Source organism: Rhodofomes roseus (assembly GCF_022264815.1).
Source record: "Rhodofomes roseus strain CIRM-BRFM 1785 chromosome Unknown C8Q71scaffold_36, whole genome shotgun sequence".
Classification (NCBI taxonomy): Eukaryota; Fungi; Basidiomycota; class Agaricomycetes; order Polyporales; family Fomitopsidaceae; genus Rhodofomes; species Rhodofomes roseus.
Genome location: NW_025952992.1, coordinates 11,670 through 34,506, shown reverse-complemented (window position 1 = coordinate 34,506; position 22,837 = coordinate 11,670). Strand labels below are relative to the sequence as shown.

Sequence of the window (22,837 nt, the reverse complement as noted above, 5' to 3'; positions counted from 1 at the left end):
CCGTCCCGTGACCTCATGTGACCCCGCCCTCCCGTCGCCCGCCCCGCCGCCGCCTCTCCCATGGCCGCCGCCGTCGTCCCCGACGTCCTCGCAGGCCACCTCGGCCACCTCGCCCCCGACCAGGAGCGCGCCTTTGCCAGCTTCAAGGACGTCCTCAGCAGCGCCCGCCTCTACTCGCCCCCCGCCGGCACCGCCCCCGCGTCCCACGACGACCCCACTCTCCTGTGAGTCGCCTCCGTCGCCCTCCACCCCCCTCTCACCCCCCCTCAGCCGCTTTCTGCGGGCACGCCGCTTCGACCCGAACAAGGCGCTCAAACAGTTCCAGGACGCCGAGGCATGGCGCAAGCAGCACCGCGTCACCTGGCTATATGCGACCTTTGACCCCGACGAATTCGAGTCCACGCGCAGGTTCTACCCTCGCTGGACAGGCCGTCGCGACAGGGTGTGTCTCCATCTCATAAACACTTATTGTCTCCTGACGTGCTTCAGAATGGCCTCCCGGTGTACGTCTACCGCCTAGCTTCCCTCGCACCTATCAAGTCCGAGCTGGACGCCGTACCACCCCCGCGCCGCTACCAGCGCATGTGAGTCTGCTCTGCTCTGCCATGCGCCCCGCTTACCCCCGCAGTGTGGCCCTCTACGAGACGATGACCCGCTTCGTCCTCCGCCTCTGCTCCCATCTACCGCATGCCACCTCCCCCACACCCATCTCATCCGTCACCACGATCATCGACCTCGAGAACGTCTCCCTCGGTGCGATCTGGAGCCTCCGCGGCCACCTGCAGGAGGCCTCTGCGCTCGCGACGGCAAACTACCCCGAGACGCTGAGCACCATCGCGGTCGTCAACTCGCCGTCGTTCTTCCCCACTGTCTGGAGCTGGGTGAAGGTGCGCCGCCCCACTTGTCTGCTGCATAGCCAGGATACTGGACACGTCTTCTAGCCCGTCTTTGACGAGGGCACGCAGCGCAAAGTACACGTCCTCGGTAAGGATCCGGGACCCGTCCTGCGCACCCTCATCGACCCACAGAACCTTCCGCGTCCTTACGGAGGCGAGCTCGACTGGAAGTTTGAGGACGAACCCTCCCTTGACGAGGATACCAAGAACGTGATCGGAACTATGCCCAAGGGCCCAGTCGAGTTCGTGGACGGCGAGGTCAGGAAACCCCCGGTCCCACCGGACGCGCCTCCCAAGTAGTAGAGCGTTCATGCATATGTTCTTGGTGGACTACGGAAATGTACATATCGCGTGCAGTGGAGAGAACAAGAAGCATATGCGTGCAGTGGAGAGAACAAGAAGCATATAATGATAGAAGAACATTAACAGCAGTACGAGCTGTGAGTATGAATAGCAGGGCAAGAAAACAGCGGCAATAGCGTACAGAGCATCAATATGCATTACACGAAGTCGTCCTCAGGTTCAGCAGTCAGTCCATCTTCATTCCATATCTCCAGGAACTAGAAGAACCGTCAGTACATGGAGGAGGACATGGAGCAGATGACGCACCCTAGTCCGTTGCGACTCGGCGTCCGCACTGGTCAGGATCGGTGCCGTAGCAAATGGCAAGCGATCCCAGATCAGCGGTCGTTCATGCCGACGCGTCGCGGCCTTGTCGCCAGCGGCGCTCTTCTTCCCGACCACCCATTTGGCACATTTCCTTGATCCCTTGATTAGCTACTACGTCTAGTTTGGAAGTCTGACGCGCTTACTCCTCAGATATCCCGTACATGCCCTTCAGATACGCTTTGAGCAACATGATCATGGCGACGATGACTGCGGTCCGCATCAAGGGAAGGGCGTCCTCCATGTTGGCTACAAGCGATCAGCCATCGCCTTCATACATAGTACATGACGACTCACAGATCGCGGCTGCGGACGTCGCGGCGTTGCTGGGCGGCGGTCCCATGGAAGCATCTGCCATATGCTGGTCCTGGTCCTGGTCCTGTGCCGATGTCGGCGCACGGAGTTGGGCGAGGAGGTGGGACGGTGACAACGTCTCGACGAGCTGCATGCCGGCCGTGGAAAGCACCGCTGTCAGGTACTTCAGCACTGTCAACACCTCCTCGTGCGTCTTGTACTCGAACGCAGCAAAGTTCTCAGCCATGTATCGTATGAAGTCAGCATCGTCCTGCTCAGCCTGTCAACTGGACAAGTCTGGCAGAATCAGCGCATCACGCACCTGCGTAGTCTTTGCAGTGGCCTCCACATCGAACACCTTGACCAGCGATTTCAGGAAGTCTTGCCTCGTCGCTCGCTTCTCACGGACGAGAGAATACCACCGATGCAGCAGGGCAGTCTGACCGGGCGCCATACGGTACCCTGGTAGAGATTGAACTCGATGTCTACTTTCCTGACTCGCATGTTTGCTTACCTCGTACTTGCCCTGGATGTAGCTTCTTCTGATAGTCGAACGACGCCCTGGCACTCACGACAAAGCGAGTGTTCAGCAGCGACGTATGTTTACCGTGAAGTATACTGTGAAGCGCACTGGCGCGTCCACTAAGGGAAGTGTTGGGGCTCGTCTCCAGTGCCACAATCACGGGGAATGACTATACCTCAGGTCAGCATCGAGCCTTCGTGTTAATCGTCCGATATTACCTGGAGTGGATGCGCAAGACCTTGCTTAATGGTGAAACTCAGGATATCCACAGCTGCTAGCTGTATCGTTGCGGTAGGTGATAGTGCGGCCTGCAGAATAGGATCCAAGTAACGCTGTACGATAGCTGAGCTCACGCTGACATATAGCAAAAGTCAGTGCTTTCGAGCGACGGCCAACCCAGGGTGCTTACCCAGACTCGGCAAAGCCGTCCGTATTGCCCACAAGTTCTTCCATGTTGACAGTAGCAGTGGCTGATTTGACACGCGAGTTGGCTAAGGGAGGTCGATATCTGGTATGCCCATGACATTTCGTAGCGCGCACCTTTCTCTCTTGCAGCGTGTTTTGCAGCTTCGGAAACTAGGAAGTCTTGCAGAATCTTCAGAAGGCGGGCTCGGCCCTCTTCTTCGGGGGAGGAGAATATAGCATCCATAACAGCAGCCGACGGTTCTGCCGTCATCAGCGCAGGCTGCGCACGAAAGAGGAACCCTGACAATTGGCTTAGAACTCGGCAAGCAATACGTCGTCAGTGGATCATACCAAGACATTGCAGAATACGAGCCCGCAAACCCGCATCGTTGTGTTTATGGTACAGTTTGAGCAAGCTGTTGTACACATGATCGGTGATTGGTCCCTTTGGGACTATCAGTAAAAGCGAATCCCTCCGTACTAGACACACTACCTTCGAGATAGTGTCGATCTCCGCCCGAAGGTCTGTTCACCCTGTAAGTGAAGGCCCCATGACTCAAACGAACTACTAACGCACCTTCTCGTTCTGCTCGTAACCGGTCGAATGAACAATGCTCACACAGCAGCGATACAATGAATAACAAGATCGACAAAGCACGTTGCTCAGGACCAGTGATCGGCTGGGTACCCGACTTCGATAGAGCCTGTTGTAGTCGACCTGAACAGATCAGACCGATCATCATTAGTTGACGCGAGGCACGAATTGGAAGGACTTGCCGTTGCATGATCGCAAAAGAGCGACTAGTCGACCAAAGTCATGCGTGATATGCTCGACGATGGCACACATACAGGCGACAGTCTCTTGCAAGCCCTATTGATGGATCTGAGAAACCCATCAGCGACTAGATAGAGCATCCTTACCAGAAGACCAGATGTAGAGGACGGCCTGATGATCATGGGCTGCAGCGCCAATTGCAAGTCTTGACCGAACTTCAGAGCAGCCTTCGACATGTATGGTATTGTGACACGGAAGATACGCAGCAAATAGTCAGAAGTCATCTGCTCCTCGGGCTGCTCGAACGGTCAGCTTACATAGCACCTGAGAGATAGTCAAGAGGCATACTGTCGTAGCATTCTTCAAGTAAGGCAGCAGTGTAGCAGCGTTGAACCCAGAAAGCACGGCTGGATACGCCGATGCAAAGAGATGAATGGTGCGTATGCAGTTCACCACAGTCTGCGCGAAAGTCAGATATGCCCTACGGTGCAATGGATATGGACGCACGAAGTCAGGCAAGTCGGACGCATCGACGAGCCCGTCAATCAGAATACCACAGATCTCGGCATATCTACTGTGAACCAGGGATGTATCTGCACTGTCCTTGTCTTTCATGATATCGTGCAGCATGTCCTCCAGAGGTGACTGGCGATCCTTGAAATAGCCAGCCACGCCCATGATTATTGCCGCTTTGGATTGCAATTCCGTTGGTTCTGTTGCATGCGCGGAACTGTTCTTACTCCTCTGCGGTATCGATCCAAACCAAAGCTCTTCCATTGTCTTGACAGCGAGTTCCTTGACTGTGTCGTCCTCGTCAAGCATACGAAGGACTATCTTGACGCATATCTCGATACGTCGCGGACGTTCTGGGGTGACCGAGTAATACGACTTCAGGAGCCTAATGACGCGTTTGCGTACACCAAGCCCTGTGTCCTGGGTCCACAATGTAAGCAGGATCCGTGAGCACAAGCCCTCGTAAACGCACCGCGATACGTTCGGCAATCTTTTGGAAGTAGTCCGCCGCGAATTCAGGGGACTCAATCATATACTTCCCTATCAGTTCAACGGCAGCATCCCGGACTGCCGAAGAGCTGTCGAGAAGATGGCTCTCGATTGCACGGCGGACGTTTGGCTAGCTCAAAGGTGACATCAACTGAAGTGGAAATCAGGATTGTCGCGACTCACAAATGAAAGAATGCTGGGATCGCTTGTGACGATTTGACCTAACGCTTTCAGCGCCTTAGTCCGCATGAAGACGGGCGGTGCGTCGAGCGCCTTCAGTACAGCATTCAAGATGGGAGTGAACGAGTTCTTGAAAGTCTGGATAGTGCCGATCTCTTCGCACAACCGATGCATGCGATGCACGTCGTCTTGTGAGCCTCTGCACGAGTGAGTGTTAGAACACTTGACGTGGTCCCTTGAGATCGACGTACCCCATCTCAAATACATCGCTGACGTCGTCTTCCCATATGCTATGAAGAGCATCCTTCAGGTACGACCCAAAATCCATGGTATTGCCTCGTGCTTGGGGATTGTGCTCCTCGTCACATCCGTCAACCAGCACCGAAGCGCAATGTTGCAAAGCTGTTGAAAGCTCTTGGCCCCAGATGACAGCTGCGAGCTCACGGGCACTCTGAACGAAAGAGGATCAACAACAATTCTACACATGTTGCGAGGATATCTCACTTCGTATGACTGGTCATCGCCGGATTTTCTACAAAGATAGGACGCGAGATCCCGATGAGCCGAGATCAGCGCGCGCAACCCCTTGATGCTACAATTCGACAGGAGCTACGGCGGAAGCATTCAGTGATACAACGAGAGAACGTTGCCCGACTCGATCTCACTTCATCTACAGGCCGTAATCTCTGAGCGGTGGCACTCCGGCTGCTATGCATTTGAGAGCCAGCTGCACGTAGACGCGCAGCAATGATACCCAGATGATCGAGTGCCAGGGTCTTCAATGCCTGGTTGTCTGTCTGCGAGGCGGTCTTCACGTCGTCTAGGGATGTCACCTAAGGGAGTTGAGCCAACTAGTAATACAACGAACTCGGGACAATACCATGTATTTGCAAATGATGCTGAGAAGCAAGCTGGCCGCAGGCCACTCAGGCCAGAACAAGACACACAACAAGTCGGAGATCAGATTGTCGAAGATGACACGATACTCGGCTTCATTAGAATTCTTCGTGGCTTTACTTTTGCCTGATCTGAAGTATGGTCAACTCACTTCGCTCAAAAGGTGTGGAGAAGTAGTACCGTTGAGTAAGGAAGACGACAATTGTCTTTGCAGCTTTCGTAGCCGATTCCAATCCAGACACATACAGACGCAGCTGCTGTGAAAACGTCAATGCCTGGTGATCTGCTGCTGCGGTGGAGACTCACCTCCGTCTCGTGTGCGGTCAAAAAGGTGGTCTCATCCCTCGAGAATGAGTCTCCTTGGCGCTGAGAGGTCGAGATCTCTCGAGACTTGTGCATCGCTTGTGCATCAATCCTGACGTCGTGGACGGAGGTCTGGATGAGCTGTAGAAGTAAAGCGGAGACCGTTCGGATTGATCGACCGTCACGGAGCCTACACCGTGCTCAATAGTTGTCATAACGCAATATAAGTGACGGAATACCGGAACTGGCCCGCTTTCTGCTTGCTATCAGACAGCTTGATTAACGACGTCAAAATCTCTTCAATGATCCAGCTTCGTTGCTCCTCATGTTTAGCAAAGACCTAGACGGAGCATGAGGGTTCCTGTATGGCATTGACGTTACAAGGACTCACACTTCGAATCAATGCCAAAGCATCCAATCTAAGTCCCCTCATGGCACTGGAGCCCAACGTATTCAGTACTATGTTCTCCTTCTTGCCTTTTCCCTCGCCATCGCCGCCATTTTCGGCGACAAAAAAAGGGCCGATGGCGATATAGACGACCTGGATGATGATCCCTTCAGACATGGCTAATCGATCGGCATCCACGAGCTCGTTAATCCGTGGAATAGAGGCCTCGAGTGTTTGGAACAGTTCGGCTAGTTGACGACGGCAATTGCTGCCCCGGGAAGACGGATGCATCACGTGCCGCAACGAGTGCGACTGTGGTTCCTCTGTGCTCTCGACGAATGGATAGACGATCATCTCTAGCTGGTTCTTCACGGCACTGAAGCAAGCGTTGATGAGCTCCTCTGAATATAACTGAGAAGATTGGTTAGGTAGTAAGCACGACAAAATACGATAAATCTCACTTGTTTAGGAAGTCTGTCGCTGCTTAGTAGCGCGATGCAGCAGTTAGCTGCCAGGATGCTATCGCGGGCAACGTCCAACGACCGGTCCAGAACTATAGTGTCAGCCTCTGTTGAGATACCGTTGTCAGACGCGTCGTCAGAGACTGCAGTGGCATGACCGGTAGATGATCGAGGGGTTGACTGCAATTCGTCCATCTGCGGTGCGCGATCCCTGCCCTGGTGCTTTGTGGGGCTGCCCTGCGAAGAAGTTGTCTCGAACGGATTGATGTCGTGTCCCGATCGCACGCTCCGTTCTAGCATCTTGAGGAGTCTGGCAAGAGCCGCCATGTCCACGTCTGTCATACGACCCTTAGTCGCATGAGCGTTGTCGTCTCTTCCAGACAACTTTGAACGGCTCGGCGGCCGAGCGATCTGGGCAATGTATTTCAACAACTTCTGCATTATCTTCGAATGAAGAAGCGGGTGGGCGCAGTCCGTTGTGTAGCGAGAAAAGAACTCTTCCGGCAGGTCCTTGGGGTATGTATCCGGAGACAGCGAGTCCTCAGCTTCGAAGAGATCCTCCAGTAAGGAGACGAATCTCTCGAGTGGGGCTAGCGAAGGCACGTTAAGCAACAAGCGAGCGTGCCATACAAGCTCGACTAACCTCTACCATCACGCTCGCCGGTTGCCTTTCTGGCGGATGACCGCGCACCGCTTCTATTGGTATATGTATCTGTTGAAAGCGAGCCTTCATCGACCGAGCCGAAGCCGCCAAGGTCTGAGTCGTCGTCGGCTTGACGTTTCCTCTTGCCCGTTGTGGGGGTAGTGGGGGCTTTTGGCCGAACGGGGTTCTCCACGTATGGACGACGGGAAGGAATGTCGACGTATGCTTGCAGCCTTGCCTTGGGAGTAGACGGACCAACCAGCTTGGTGGGCTGTTGATTGCCGGATAATTCTCGAGAAGATCCAGAGTCGTCTCCTGCCGGGCGTCGCTTCGGGGTGGGCGTCGCCAAGTAATGGATACTTTTACGCTTCCGTGGAGTTTGACTACCGGGCGTTAACGAGAGAGGGTCAGGACTATCTGGCTGGGAGGTCGCTGGACGTGGTGGTGATACAACGCGACTGTGCGCAGGCTGCGGATGAACGGACACAGCGGACTGGGCGACAAAGTTGTTGAAGTAATCTGCGGATTCTTCTGCTTTATAGATGACTCTTGAGGGCATCAGCGCTACAGGACCCAGTGCATTTGCCAGAGATGACGACGACGATCGAATGCCAGGGGGAGGAGGCGTCGGATAAGCAGACGAAGGCAACGAATGCTGCAGCACAGAATGGGCGAAAGCCGATGTCTGGTAGCTTGAGGCTTGCTGGTACGGGAATGACCACGGACTCTGTGCAACCTGATACGAGTTCCCACTACGCAGGTCAGTACCAACGGAATGGCAAGGTCAGAGCACACGTACAACCCCTGCTCCCCTAACTGTCTCACAGCCTCGTTTCTCGTATCTTCCCAGTATCTCCTGTCGGGCTGACTTGGTGGAGGAGAAGCCACATGGCCGAGTTCGTAAACGTAGTCCGAAGAGGTCGGGAGGTGAGAATAGGCTCCCGGTGTTCGATACACATGAGGCTGCATATAGGAAGGTGGTGCAGCATACAGTGATAGTTGGCTGAGGTGCCTGGTAACTATGTAACGCTCAGCATATATACGATATTTGCGCCAGTATTGAGCCCTACGGACCTTGCGATGAGGGCGTAGCGGAACCGACAGGGTACACGCCTAGCAAGCTATGAGCGCCTTGAACAGAGCTAGTCGCGGGGCGACGCCCGTGAGACATAGGAGAGGGATGTGACTGTTGGGATGTAGCAGGATACGAGTACCAGCCATTGCCGTCCATGTACGCGGGGGTGTTGTACAATGTACTTAGACGAGGAGTTGGAGGCGTCTACCGACGCGCTCCGGATCGGGCCACACGCTAAGCGCTCAATTGGTGGCGCCTCGGGATTTCCCGTGAAGGTACTTTTGGCCGGCTACCTCATCAGGAAACGCCTCTCGCTCCGTCAAGCCCATATGATGATGATGAACTCAGCATTTATATACCGCAACAAGCAAACAGACGTGCTAAGACACGCGGTCCTACTATACTAAGTACAGTAGGCAAGTCGATGGTGGGGGGTTCGGGGTGATGTCATGAGGCTTATGTAGTAATGGGCAGGCAACGGTGTAGGGCAGCATAGGGTGTGTCAAAGCAGGGCAACAGGTCTGGGGTAATGATGACAACAAAAGGTCCAAATCCTACTCCTCCTCTCGGTACCTTCTCCGGCGGTCTACTTGTCTTGAAGTCCTGGGACCAGCCGCTCACCGTGTTGCGGAGCTAGGTCCGACATGACTCAGAACAGAACAAACAAACAAGACTTGTTACCTCTTGGTTGTAGACTGAGGTCAATACAAGTCTAACAGCGTCAAACGCAATGCTAGCAACTCCAAGTTAGGTACATTGCACTCTACTTAGTACAACGTGAAGTGCTTACCTAGCAACTCCAAGAGGACAAGCTGGAGTGCTAGGCAGCGTACAGGGCACTATATGACGGCTGTACAGGTACATCAATCTTAGTCGTGTTCTACCATCAACTGAGTCTCTGACGGCTGTACAGCTCTTACAGGTTATGAGCCCTGGTCGGTGTCTTTGAACCCCGCACCAGTAACCAAGAGCTTGTTACGAGTCCGCAGAAGACATTAGAACGTTGTTGCGTCCATATACGCGCGCATACACACGCATATAGTCACCCCTCGAGGCCCTAATGACTAATACACCTTTGTCCAGTCCCAAGGCACCGGCTAAACCGAAGATGGCCCCAGCGTCGATCTCCTCGCATCGCACGATCTCCATAATCTCGATCCCGTCGTCCCTCTACAACGAATCCAGCGGCGTCATCCTCGACCGCGCGAAGAACAACTGGTTCGAATGGAAGGCGTACGTGGAACGCCATGCGAAGATGTGCCACCTGTGGCCATACCTCACCGGCACCATTGTCTGCCCCGACCCAGCTGTCGACCAGTCGTCGGCATTCAACTTCGACAATAACAACGCGGCGGCGGTTGCCTTTCTGGGACTGAAGGCGGTCCGGGAGGAGCAGGTCTTCATGGAGGACTACTCGCTCGCATCCGAACTGTGGGCCGCGCTGTGCCTGCGTCACGAGAAGGAGCCGGGAGCTTATGCTCAGTCTGTGTTGCTGCAGGAACTCTTTGCATGCCGGTACGTTGCCCCCGAATGTTTCGCCGTCACCACCATGCGCATCAGGGAGACCGTCCAACGCATCTTCCGCATCGGCCTGCCGACCAAAGAGGTGCTCACCATCATCGCCATGATGAACGCGATGGGCGGGCACCTTCAGCATCTTCAGTCGCAGGTCGCGACCTCCCTGGCAGCCAGCTCTGCGGCAGCTCCCTACTCGTCAGCCGACATCATCAAGCGCCTCGACATGGAGCAGCGCATCATCGACGGGAATGCGGTTACCTCCGGTACCACCTCCGACGCACTCGTTGCCACCAGCAAGGGCAAACCGAAGTTCACGCCCCGTGTATGCACCAATCCCGGATGTCCAAACCCGAACGGTCACCTCGCGGCTACCTGCTTCGCTCCGGGCGGCGGCATGTTTGGAAAAAGGGACGAGTATATGGCCGCTAAGAAGGCACGTTGTGACAAGGTGAAGGGGCCGGCAGCGTCTTCGTCTGCCACGTCCGGTACGTCCTCAGCGCTGGTCTGTCAAGTCAATCAGAGTGGTCGCACTGTTATCCTGGACAAGGCTGCCGGCCGCGCCTACTTCGTCAGCGGGGAACCCTCTCCATCTGCTTCGGACAGCAAGGACTGTGCTAATATCGCCGGCGACGTCCCTCCCAACTGGCTGGCTGATGTCGCTACCCCTGCTGATGTCATCGAGTACAACGCGCTGGTCAGAATGACGTCTGAGGACAAAGTGTCGCTCAACTGGTCTTCCCACTTGCGCACTGCTGTTGACCCTCTTGCCTACCACATCACCGTGGTGCTCGTCGCTGCCCGTCGTGTCCCCACTGCCGGCACCGAACCTTTTGTCTTTGACTCTGGGGCGTCATCTCATCTGTCACCTAACAAGTGCAACTTCTACGACCTTCGGCCCATCGCTCCTCGCGGTATACGCGGCATCAATGGCTCGGTCATCTATGCCTATGGCGTCGGTAAAGTACGCCTACACGTCGGTCGGGGTTCCTCCGTGGTCCTGGACGACGTACTCTATGTGCCTCAGGCGACGGTCCGATTGATCAGCATCTCTGCACTGTGCAACTCTCAGGCACGTTACGCGGTTCACTTCGAAGGCAAGGAAGTGCAGATCACCAAGCCGGGCGGCGCTCTTGTTGCCACCGGTACTCTCACCTCTCGGCGACTCTACTCGCTCAACAGTACGCCTCCGCTTACCGAACATGTCTACGTGACGACACGCACGCCCACTCTGGACACCTGGCATCGTCGCCTCGGTCACGTCAACCATCGCACCGTCCACAACATGGCCCGGCTTCACTCTGTAAAAGGTATGCCTATCTCCCTGTCCCCCGCACCGACCAAATGTGAACACTGCATACTCGGCAAACAGACGAGATCAGCGGTTCCCAAGGTGCAGGTTGGTGAGCGGGCTCAGAGGAAGTTGGGGCTATTGTATGTCGACTTGCAAGGGGCTATGGATGTTTGTTCCGCATCGGGCAACGTGTACTCGTTAGATATAATCAACGATTTCTCGTCACGATTGTGGGCCTTGCCTATACCCTCGAAGGACGCTGCCAAAGCTTGCTTTGAGGCCTGGGCCAACATCGTTGAAGCCGAAGCCGGCGAGCGCATCGGCGCTGTCCAGATTGACAACGGCGAGCTCCTTTCCAATGACTTCAAGGCCTTCCTTGGTCGGCGCGGCATCACCCTCCGTTTGACCGCCCCGCATACATCCGCTCAGAATGGGCGTGTCGAACGATTGCACTGCACGTTGATGGATCGCGCACGGGCCATGCGCCTTGCCGCGTCTGTGCCCGCTAACCGTTGGGACGACTTCCTTCTCACCGCTAACTACCTCATGATTCGTACGCCGTCTCGGTCGCTCCCTGCCGGAGTCACCCCTTATGAGATGTGGTATGGGCGTAAGCCGGACCTCTCCCATCTGCGGGAAATCGGGTGCCGGGCCTTCGTCACGGTGTTGATCCAGAATCGCCACAATCCGAAGCTGTACGAGCGCTCGGTGGAGTGTGTGCTCATCGGCTACGGTGAGAACTCGAAGACGTACCGGTGCTACCATCGTGGCACTCACAAGGTCGTCAACTCATTCCACGTAGCCTTCATTGAATCGCACGAGACTCACACGCCCGCTGTCGGTGCCCAGTCCGTGCCCCTGCCCGTGCCGCCTCTGCAGGCTGTACCTCCTGTCCCGTTGCCTATGCCTGATGACGACCCCGTGGCTCCGGGCGTCCCATCGTTGGCTGGCACGGATGCTCCTCGGCCGGAGGAGTTGCTTCCTCCCCCGGCCCCGCCTGCTGCTTCGCATGTCACGCCGGCTCTTGACCCGCCTGCTGCTCCTCATGTCGCGCCGGCTCCTGACCCTCCTGCTCCCTTGCGTCGCTCTTCACGCCTTCCCATCCCTTCCCAGCGTCGTGCCGAAGCTGACGGCTTACCCTTCGCGTCGCATCTGCAGCGCACTTTGGACAACATTCGCTCTCGTTCCCAGCGTCCCTCGGTTGCTTCGGGAATTCCAGCTCCTGTCCCGGTACCCGACGCTGATCCTGTCCCGATGCCTGCTGTTGCATCCCCTGCTGTGCTCGCTGAACCTCCTGTGCCTCCGGTGTTCATTGTCGACAATCCTCCCCCCATTGTCGAGCCTGTCGTTGAGGACTACCTCGCCGCTCTGGCTGCCTCCGAGGTCATCCCGCTCGACGTCAAATACCCTGGCAACTTCGCTACCTTGGACGAGGCCATGGCCGGCCCGTTCAAAGAGCAGTGGACGGCGTCCCTCCAAGACGAGTTCAAGTCGATCAAGGACCTTGGGGTGTACAAGCTGATTCCCCGCTCCGCAGTTCCGGCTGGATGGCGCATTCTGAAAGGCAAGCCCGTGTTCCGTCTGAAGCGGAACGAGAAGGGCGAGCCGGTACGCTTCAAGTCCCGTTGGTGCGCTAAGGGTTTCCAGCAGGTATACGGGCTTGACTACAACCGCACGTCGTCGCCCACCATGCGCATGGAGTCATTCCGTGTCCTACTCCATGTCGCCTCGTCATTGGGCTGGGAGATCGAGCAACTGGATGTGAAGACCGCCTTCCTACACGGCATCCTGCCCGAGGACGAGCACCTCTATATGGAGCAGCCTAAAGGTTTCGAGGAGCCCGGTAAGGAAAGCTGGGTCTGGGAGCTCGTCCGCGGGATCTACGGCACTAAGCAGGGAGGCCAAATGTGGAACGATACTCTCAACGAATACATGTTGAGCATCGGTTTCACGCGTCTCTCTTGCGAGCATTGCATTTACTACAGGACCAACGACCGCGGCACCGTTCTCACCGGCGTCCATGTCGATGACTTCCTGTTGACGGCTAGCTCGTCTGCGGCCAAGGAGGAGTTCAAAGATGAGTTGCGGCGCAAATGGGCCATAGCGGACCTTGGTGAGGCGCGCTTTTGCATCGGGATCCAGATTGACCGCGACCGGGCCAGCCGTTCCGTTGCTCTGTCTCAGACGGCACTGATTGACAAGATCGTGAAGGAATTCCGTATGGACGGGCTTGATTGTGCACCCATGTCAACGCCCATGGACGCAGGACTTCGACTGTCTCGCACGACGCATGCTCCCAAGACACAAGACGAGAAGGACCGCGCATCGCGTCTACCATACCGTTCCCTAGTCGGATGCCTCATGTACCTTGCGATAGGCACTCGCCCCGACATTGCGCTTGCCGTACAACAGCTGAGCCAGTTCCTCGACTGTTACGGTTCAATCTACTGGGACGCGGCTAAACGGGTCGTTCGATATCTGAAGGGTACGCGCAATCTACGTCTGGTGCTTGGAGGAGCTGACGCGGCCAACCTCAACGGATATGCCGACGCGAGTCACGCTGGATGCTATGACACCCGTCGGTCCGTTGGCGGATACTGCTGGAACTTGGGCTCTGGAATCGTATCTTGGGCTGCGCGCAAGCAACCGACTGTGTCTATGTCGACCACGGAAGCCGAATACATCGCATCCTGCGAGTCAGCCAAAGAAGCTGTATGGCTGCGCTTCCTCCTCGACGGCATCGGCCTTACCCAACCAGTCGCCTCTATCATGCGAGTAGACAGCACAAGCGCCATGTGCTTATCCACCGACTCTACGTTCCACGCATGGGTGAAGCACATCGACATCAAGTGGCACTACTTACGGGAGGTCGTCGCGGCCAAGAAGCTTGCCCTGCAACACGTCCCGGGTCATCTCAATGTAGCCGACGCGTTCACGAAGCTGCTTGAACGCAAGCAATTCCTGACACTGCGGGCTCGCATGGGCCTGAAGACAGTCAGCGAGGAGGAGTCTCCAAGATAGGAGGAGTGTACTATACGTTCATCATATGGTCTACTTTCGTTTTCACACACGGTCTTTTTACGTTTCCCATTCATTCTTTTATCTCAATCTTCACGATACATTACTATACACGCGATACCTTCACACACACGTCCCTCATCACTTCGTTCTATCTTTTCGTCGCGTTTCCTCCCAGTTCGCGTCGAGGAGGAGTGTTGAGGACGTTTCCCCGATCCCGATCTCTCCTCAGCCACATAGCACGTGACACCCCGCCGGGGATGGTTCGTTCGTCTCGTCCCCTCTCTTCTTTTCCCTCAGTCGTGTTCTACCATCGACTGAGGTGAGCTACAAGCCATTACTTACGTCTCCGAGCGATACACTTACGATACGTACTGTGCAGTCTCTGACGGCTGTACAGGTACATCAATCTTAGTCGTGTTCTACCATCGACTGAGTCTCTGACGGCTGTACAGCTCTTACACTATATATACTGGCTAGGTTTAGGGCAGGTCTACCTACGCTGGATCCAAGAACTGGAGAACGTCCGATCGACTGGGAGGTATGTTCCGGAAACACATTCCGGGAACACTCTTGCGGAACGGCCTTGGGGAATGCGTCACATCGTGATGAGAGCGCAAAATGTAGTTGAAGGCTACTACTTACAGTATATGAAATCTTGACTAATCACTCTGTAAAGCTCTTACCACCTACTGATCATTGGAAAAACAACTATGGTCGTAAGCAGCTGTGATTGTCCACTGGGTATTTCAGCACCAATTCACGTCTTCGGCGTCATCAGAAATGCATACTAGACTAAGTAATACAAATTGAAACTGATTTCAACAAAGTACATTCAGTAAGGACAATATTATTGAGCCCTACACTCCGATATATTGACAGCATTGTAACACTGTCTGCATGCTCAGTATAGCACGAAAACTGATTATACCAACCTGCTGTGGGCATGGCCCACAGTCTACACACGGAATCGACAACATATGAACATGTCAGGGCGAGAAATGGGACGGCGGTACAGCGCAAGGCATCCCCGAGAAGTACGGACTTGGGGAACAGAACACAAATGGGCCAAATACATTCCAACTAAGCCAAGCACACGGTTACAGAAGGTGCTACGGACGACTACATGGGGTCAGTTGAGCGAAGGGCTTGCGTTACGAATGTTCCCTCCGTCCCCATTCCTTCCGGACCCTCCAGCCTCTCGGTCAGCAGCAGCATTGGCAACGCTATGCGTGAAGCCCATGGGGCATGGATTGAGAGCCATTGAACCCCTAGATGTGGCGAAGACTAAACAACAAGGAATTCCGGAATAATCGTCCGGAAGGTACTTGCTGGGGAGTGGGCCATGTCTGGCAATACGATCCCTTCAGTTTGAAATCTCAGAGCAAGCAGGCAACATGTCTAGTAGTGTCACATCTGTAACACTACCTCCTCAGCTCCAGACATTCAATCTTACATATCTCTCACTCTGGATTTTGACTTGTGCATGCCTTGATAACCCCACTATTCTTCTTCATGATTGAACTTACACATCCAGGCTTCCCTACAGACATGGTACCATCTACATACCAACAACTATTGAGCCCATCATCCATCATTTAATCTACATGGGTCCACAGAATTGTGAGTTCAAATGCCTTGCCTATGGCTAGAACATTGCTTTGGTAATCATTTCTCACTCCTCACCACTTATATGTTCTCTAACCTCTGTTTTGATTATTGCACAATTTTGGTCCTCAGTCCATCTTATAATTGTGCCTGTGATGCTGTTGGGTGCATGGTAGCTGACAAGTATTATCCAAAATGAATTACATGATTGTAATGAATGCACAAGTGAGTCAGTCATATATCTAGCAGCATTCATTGCAAGTAGTCACTCCATTTCAGCAGATGCTATTGCTGATTGGTGTCATGAACAGTGATGATAGTGTCACATGTGGAATCACATTTTAGAGGGTGCATAGGCATGCCAACATGGTGTCAGAACAGTTGAGTTGCATATGATTGCCCCTTAGGCTCAGGCATATGGTTTCATTATTTAAGTGTATGCCTGACATATCTAGAGTACAGGGAGGTTGACTTATGATGTGTTTATCAGTCACTGATTGCTACAGTAAAATCAACAATTAATGGCTTTCATATGTATGTTGTGACCAACCATTATGATCAAACAGATGTCATAAGAGAACTGCCCAGTGTGAGTGATGATGTCAATAAACATATTCTCTTAATTTCTCTGCCATCTTTGAGTTCCAGTCTGTCATATTTCTGCTTAAATTGTAGACAGCTGATTACAAAATCAATCACCCTGTCAATAGGGACATGAATCTCAGTGACAAAGATCTCTGAGCTATTCAAAGTGGTAAGAGGTTGTGAAACCCCTGATAATGCTTGGTGACATGGTTACCAAAATGGAGTATACCATTATAAATTAGTAATTGATTAGTATAATCATCATTTACCAAGCATACAACAGCGATTACATCAGTACTGAAGGATCCTATGATAACTGGAATGAGCAGGAACACAGTAGAGATTGGGAGATTGGGAAATAGTCACAATAATAGTCCAGATAGTATATGCATTGTTAAGTGCTTCAAAGCATTGAAATGTCAGTGTGCACATATATTGGTAATAGTACAACAAAAGCATGCAATGATGACAAGTGAAATTCTGACAGAAAAGATAGACAGACATAGAATACACATTAAAAACATTCAACAGATGTAGCCACTTGCTAATGGAAAAACAATGTGGTTTCCTTGCTTGAGCTCCAAGGTCATCTGCCTCAGGAACATGTATTTGTGACTTCCCCTACTGAGCCAGTGTTCTCATTTCTCTACCCATCAATTCTTTTTTGATTTTGAGTGATGGCATGCACATTGGCATAAAGTACACAATGCTGAGTGACCCTTTATGTGGTGATATAGGCATAGGTTGGACAGAATAGGAATGTGGAGATGTATTCTGGTGGTAGTACCTATATAGTATTGATCCAACATGTAAGTATGCTTCATTTTGCCTGGTACAACACAAATAGCTGCTGGAATCCCTGTAGTGAAGTCAGTGATCACTCAATGGTTTTCATTGGATGCTACATAGAGGTGTTGCCACAACAAAAATGTGGGCAGCATGAAGTAGTTGACAAATTTCAACTTGTCAATATGGGTACAGCACTATATAGCCATTGTCAGTCATTTCAACCAATAATTTACAAGACATTACATGAGCAGCACTGTAGTAGTCAGCTTGAATATTGGATTGGGCAGCAAACACAGTCATATGACTTGCAAAGAAGCTGTCACTGTTGTGAAGCAACACCACAACAATTGTCAAGCATGCCCCAATTTTGTAATGATTATTGAGCTCAGATCAGATAGCAAACCACCAACTCACAGGGAAATCCTTCTGCCCAACATAGTAGCCAGATACTTTGATGGAATGTCTGTGAGTATTTTATTTGGTTATATGAATCAGATAAGTGGGAGAGAAACCAAATTTAGTCGGAAGTCCCTCAAGCTACATGGTAAAGTGATACCCAAGATCAGATCTATGATATGACACATACCATTGTGGATTTTTGGGGTATTTTTGATTTTATCATGGCCATGGAAGAGCAGTAACACTCAAAAGGGCAGTTTTGACCAAAAGTAGCAGTATGCTAAGGGAGTGACATTGCTATCCTGCATAGATATTATCTAAGGAACCTCATGAACTGTATGTCTAATGAAAGTTGCCCTGGATCCAATCTCCCAGTTTTGCATTTTGATTCAGCAGTCTAGCAATGATACAACTTCACTATCCAGTGGGTCTAAAAATGTGGATATGCTGTGTTATTTATTTGAATCATTTGCACAAAGTAAAGAAAACCATGACAACTTGTGCACTTTTTGTTTTGCATATTGTGGCATGAGTAATGGACACTACAGCAAACTGATAACCATTATAGAGTCTATAGTATGAGGACTACTAGCATGAATATTTCGAGGTCTTTTGGATTCATTTCAACTTGTGGCTGAGAATGGTGAATCCTATTAAGGACAATTACTTTTTGCAGCAGTTTAGTTTGCAACAGAGTCTGGGAGACTACACTGCAAGATGACTTGTTGACAGGTCAAAATTTTGACCTGTCAACGAGTGAATCTCACATGGCATGGGCGCTTATTGAGCACTTATTGCACAATGTAGCCTGAATCATTACAAGCCTTCAAAGTACACATCAGTAACAAATGATACAAGCATACTATACCCTCCTGAAAGCCCTTCATTCAGAGGATATATTGTGTGAATGCTATGCATATACAATGGCTAGTGAAGCCACAAAATGCAAAAGAAAAAAACTCACATGTGCCTCTGCATCTACAAGGGTGGGGCTTATATCAGAAACAGCAGCAAGTAGATTGTAATGTACACTACAGGACACAAAGATGCTCCAAATAGCAGGTCTCAGGTGCTTATAGGCATACAATTGCATTCTTCAAGATCATTTACCAGGCACAAAGGACCACAAGCATGTCACTGAGGCATTTGTGTGATTTCTTATTTTGTAAATTGTGCCCTGTGTACTGAACTGCATGAGAAGGTAAGACTAGCAATAGACTCTATAGTATGAGGGCTATAAGGCATAATATTTTGAAGATTTTACGGATTTTATTGGCCTATAGTAGCACAGTAACCATGCTACTAATGGTCTTGCAGCTGAATTTCAAACTCAGCCCAAACATCGGCAGGCCTGCCTTAACAGGGCAAGGAAATGGGCTTATCAGCCAATCGGCATCTCTCCCCTGCCGCACGGAGTTGCATCCGCCTGGAATTTCCAGGTGGATGCAACTCCGAACGGCACACGGGCGCTTAATGGGCGCTTAGTAAGCGATGCAAGCCTTTTACTTCTCTTAAACTAGCTTGTACAGATCTAAACAAATGCGGAGAAATCAGTGAATATTATCAAAAGCATAGACAATGAATTGAAAGGCTCCAATTGAGAAGGAAGACTCTATCTCATGTTACACCTTCAATACATCTACATTGGTTGCTGAATCATCAGCCCAGTGCTTACAGAAGCAATACATTAGGCTCTAGTCACTGTCTGTGTAGCACACATACTCCCACAGATGCTAAGCATGTATCATACATGCAGTGTTTAGTCAGAGGGGCCCAGATGAGGTCTATAAGTGTGCTGTTCTGTGTATTGCCATAAGTAGTAGGCAACCTGCCCAATAAGGAAACCATAGCTGATACAGGGCAAATGGGCTTGTTATGAGCTTGTAAAAATGTGCAAAATCCTGATAATATAATAAGAAGCTTAACAGGTACAGTTGGTCATCATCAATGACACAGGTCAGTGATAGACATGACACATCAGCAATAATATGCTCACTAGTGTTCAAATTGCCCAATATTGCTCATCTTTGCTGTATCACAGAAGCAACTGACACATACAAAGTCATTCAACTGCATGAGGTCACTGTCCTGATGATTCAGTGAGTATCTGGAGCAGACACAGGTGCTTTGACTTATGCAAAGGCACATGTAGATTTTTTTGTTTTGCGCTTTCCAGCCCAACCAGCCACTGTAAGTGCTTAGGAATATTACTGTATCCTCTTTGAACGGATGGCTATCAGATGGGCATACTATGTCTACTATGATTACTTACTAATTGACTGTATACAGTGTGAGCGCTGGCAGGCCACAGCAGCCAGCCAGCCTGTAAGTCGCATGATGAAAGCCACCAGTTGCCATATTGGGCACCACTGGAAGGTGTTTCATGGGCCCTCACCCCAGGACAGAGCAGCCAGCCACAGCATTTATTTGTATCTGTTGGTGCAAGTCGCGTCGTCTGGGAGTTTCAAATTTTAGGTCCCACTAATGGACATTAGTATCAGTTACTTATCTTTGCTTATCTGGGCCTCAAAAAGTCACGTGGACTCCTTCCAAATCGGGCGCCACTGTAAGGCGTTTCATCCCCTCCAGTCATAAGAACGATTCCTTCGTACCTCAGGGATCGTAATGCCGATACAAAACCATGATAACTCGGTAATTGATCGGTAATAATCACCATTTACCAAGCATACAATAGCTCTTGTATCAGTACTGAAAGCATCTGGTCATAATGAGTAAGAACACACTAGAAACTCGGTAATAGTCCATTTAGTAGATACAGTAACAAGTGCTTCTAAAGCATAAAAACATCGGTAATCAATACCTTGGTAATAAAACAATGAAAGTGCTACATTGATGTCCATTTAGTGGAATAAAGGAAAGATAAGGAGAATAAGATAAGCACATAACAAACCTTCACTGATGCAGCCACTCAGTAAGTAAACACTTCTAATGAGTTTCTGTGCGCTCTGAGGCTATCAAGCCTCTATCCCTAACAAGGGCCTCCGTGTCATACCATGACATGAATGTTGGAACATATGGCCGAGCGCGTGCCCAAATGCCGACGTGCCGATGTGCTGTGATGTAGCGCAATGCTACTGTACCCACTGTTCCCCTTAATGTACCTGCCTCATCAATTAAATTACATATATTGTGGTGCAATCACCTGTATTTACCCTTCGCACGTTTGCCTTCCCGCCCTGAGGACGAGACAAACTGCTCCAATACCATTGTGTTTTTGCCGCTCACTCGCTTCTTTTGCTTGTTCCCACGCCTTGCCAACGCTTACTTCAACATCAAACTCCACCAGTGCGGGCTGACCCGCCCATGGCAGTTTTGCCCATATGCTGAACAAATAACGTGAATCAGAACACGTGAACAAACAATAATGATGCACTTACCTCCCAGCATGCACAATGTTTGAATTAAAGCATCTGAAGGGTGCACCAATGTTGGTGTCGGCTGCTTTCAGGCCCTTGATATGGGTTGCAACCAAACCAGCCTTACGCTTATACGAGTCAGTAGTGAAGTTCTTCGAGGTGTGCACGCTGTCCGTGTTGAACTTCAACTATTTCAGGTGTTATCACACGGGATAGGACTTATCCTTACCCATTATGAACTTATGTTCTTCATTGCTACATATTATGTACATTCTTGATGGACTTGATCCAGACCTGTAGCACATGACTTGTTCTAGACCTGTATGGAACATTCCACATGGTTCCATCATATTCCAGATCATTCCTTGATCACATCACTTCACATCACTTCACATCATTGATCTAGGCCTGTCCAGTCCTTTCCAGTGCCTTCCAGCACGTTCTATCTATAGTGCCATATTGCATCATCATGACACAACATGTGTACGCCTTACTCATCCTGCTACAGGCTTACACATGATGCTTACTTACGCTTACTGTACGATCATGTGATGACTCCTCATGTGTATATATACTGGGTTGGATGCCCCTGTAATGCATCGGTCTCTCTTGTCTTACGCCTGCTGAGTCTTCCCTCTCAGTCTCTTGAGACCTTGCAAGCCCTCCATTGACTGCTGTCCTTAACTGGTCTTGTACTCTGTTAAGTGTTGCCTTCACACTAGCCACTCCCTTTTCACTCCTTGTTCAACAGTCTGAAGCAAATTCCTCTGCACTGCAGAGTGCAGCCATGGCTGCAACCGCCATTCCTTCGTTTGGTATGCCGTCCATGAATAAATCAGGGCAAACACGGCCTAAGCCACTGGGTCTCTGGAAGTAGACTGCATTGAGGATTGCTGGAATGAGCCCACCACTCTCGTAAGCCCCTGTAATGGTTCCCTATGCCAAATTTGTTCAGTACAGGCAACGGCTTCACCAAATCAGGTCATACCTGGTTTTGTTGACTCAACTCGTGGAGGAGTGGTGTTGTTTGTAAAGTTGAATCAATAGCTGTCATCGCCCACTCTTGCCTGCTTGTGCAAGCCGCATCGTGCTCAAGCCCAAGCTCGCCAAGATCTTGTTCAACGAGTGACAACATCTTGGGAGGGACAAGGTGGACCTTGTGAGTTACGGGGAATAGAGTGGCTGCCGTTGACTTGAAGATACCACGGAACGTGCCGATCATCTGCTTAGCCTACAAACAACAGAATTAGCATGATATAGCATTCATCAGAGCCACAGTGCGGCAATGGAAATTTACCTTTGTGTGCAGAACATTATCATTGGCTGCATCATAATCTACAAGTGTCCCGTGCACATGCACTACAATGAGGTCGCTATGAAGGTCATTCTGGGTTGCCTTCCAGACAACAGCTTTGACAAGCTGTGGGATCTCATCCTCAGTGGGGAAAGCCAGGGTGACCATGATGATTGATCCAATTCCCTTCTTAATCCCTGGAATATACGCCTTCTGGAACTCTTTGAGCAATGGGCCTGGCATTCAGTTCAACTTTGACAGTTGTGGACGATGTTCAGATGACACCAAGTTGTCCTCTTCAACATTCTGCGGTGTTGCTTGGCCTGCCACTTCCTTGCTGAGTTGACTACACACACAGTGGACTGATCACGTACCCGATGGCATTCTGGCGGGATGGTTTCCGGATCTGTGCTCGGCAACAACACTCTTCGGGTGCACATTTGCTGACAT

General features: G+C 51.3%; 4 protein-coding genes across 4 annotated transcripts; 1 reads left to right on the top strand and 3 right to left on the bottom strand.

Moving 5' to 3' along the window:
- Positions 1-60: 60 nt before the first annotated feature.
- C8Q71DRAFT_911697 (CRAL/TRIO domain-containing protein) lies at positions 61-1,303 on the top strand (the record flags this gene model as incomplete). Its single annotated transcript, XM_047929141.1, has 5 exons — positions 61-224; positions 271-442; positions 490-584; positions 629-887; positions 942-1,303. 5 exons carry the CDS (start codon positions 61-63, stop codon positions 1,194-1,196), a joined length of 945 nt encoding a protein of 314 aa, XP_047773071.1. The 3' UTR covers positions 1,197-1,303.
- On the bottom strand, positions 1,246-8,694 carry C8Q71DRAFT_789217 (uncharacterized protein). Its single transcript, XM_047925251.1, has 30 exons — positions 8,508-8,694; positions 8,233-8,452; positions 7,434-8,185; positions 6,791-7,380; positions 6,333-6,740; positions 6,181-6,281; positions 5,945-6,131; positions 5,819-5,895; positions 5,622-5,769; positions 5,407-5,574; positions 5,246-5,350; positions 4,993-5,192; positions 4,745-4,940; positions 4,545-4,691; positions 4,067-4,492; positions 3,908-4,018; positions 3,706-3,855; positions 3,562-3,655; positions 3,362-3,502; positions 3,278-3,309; positions 3,136-3,229; positions 2,920-3,084; positions 2,789-2,870; positions 2,598-2,733; positions 2,371-2,548; positions 2,179-2,318; positions 1,860-2,127; positions 1,709-1,811; positions 1,506-1,656; positions 1,246-1,456 (listed from the first exon to the last, which is right to left on the bottom strand). The coding sequence occupies exons 1-30, from the start codon at positions 8,662-8,664 to the stop codon at positions 1,397-1,399; spliced, it is 5,787 nt and encodes a 1,928-aa protein (XP_047773070.1). The 5' UTR covers positions 8,665-8,694; the 3' UTR covers positions 1,246-1,396.
- A 12,181-nt stretch (positions 8,695-20,875) lies between these two features.
- On the bottom strand, positions 20,876-21,432 carry C8Q71DRAFT_727901 (uncharacterized protein; the record flags this gene model as incomplete). The annotated part of the gene is made up of 4 exons (XM_047921905.1): positions 20,876-20,913; positions 20,963-21,060; positions 21,115-21,281; positions 21,364-21,432. 4 exons carry the CDS (start codon positions 21,430-21,432, stop codon positions 20,876-20,878), a joined length of 372 nt encoding a protein of 123 aa, XP_047773069.1.
- A 269-nt stretch (positions 21,433-21,701) lies between these two features.
- Positions 21,702-22,837, bottom strand: C8Q71DRAFT_887797 (uncharacterized protein; the record flags this gene model as incomplete). The annotated part of the gene is made up of 4 exons (XM_047928599.1): positions 21,702-22,029; positions 22,082-22,324; positions 22,391-22,623; positions 22,762-22,837. The coding sequence occupies 4 exons, from the start codon at positions 22,835-22,837 to the stop codon at positions 21,838-21,840; spliced, it is 744 nt and encodes a 247-aa protein (XP_047773068.1). The 3' UTR covers positions 21,702-21,837.

Bases quoted from the DNA above. Each gene is read 5' to 3' on its own strand.
- C8Q71DRAFT_789217 (XM_047925251.1), bottom strand. From the start codon at position 8,664: ATGGACGGCAATGGCTGGTACTCGTATCCTGCTACATCCCAACAGTCA. The intron at 3,856-3,907 runs GTATGCCTCTTG...CCGTTCGAGCAG, and splicing joins ACTTGAAGAATGCTACGACA to CCCGAGGAGCAGATGACTTC. The intron at 2,871-2,919 runs GTGCGCGCTACG...GACCTCCCTTAG, and splicing joins ACACGCTGCAAGAGAGAAAG to CCAACTCGCGTGTCAAATCA.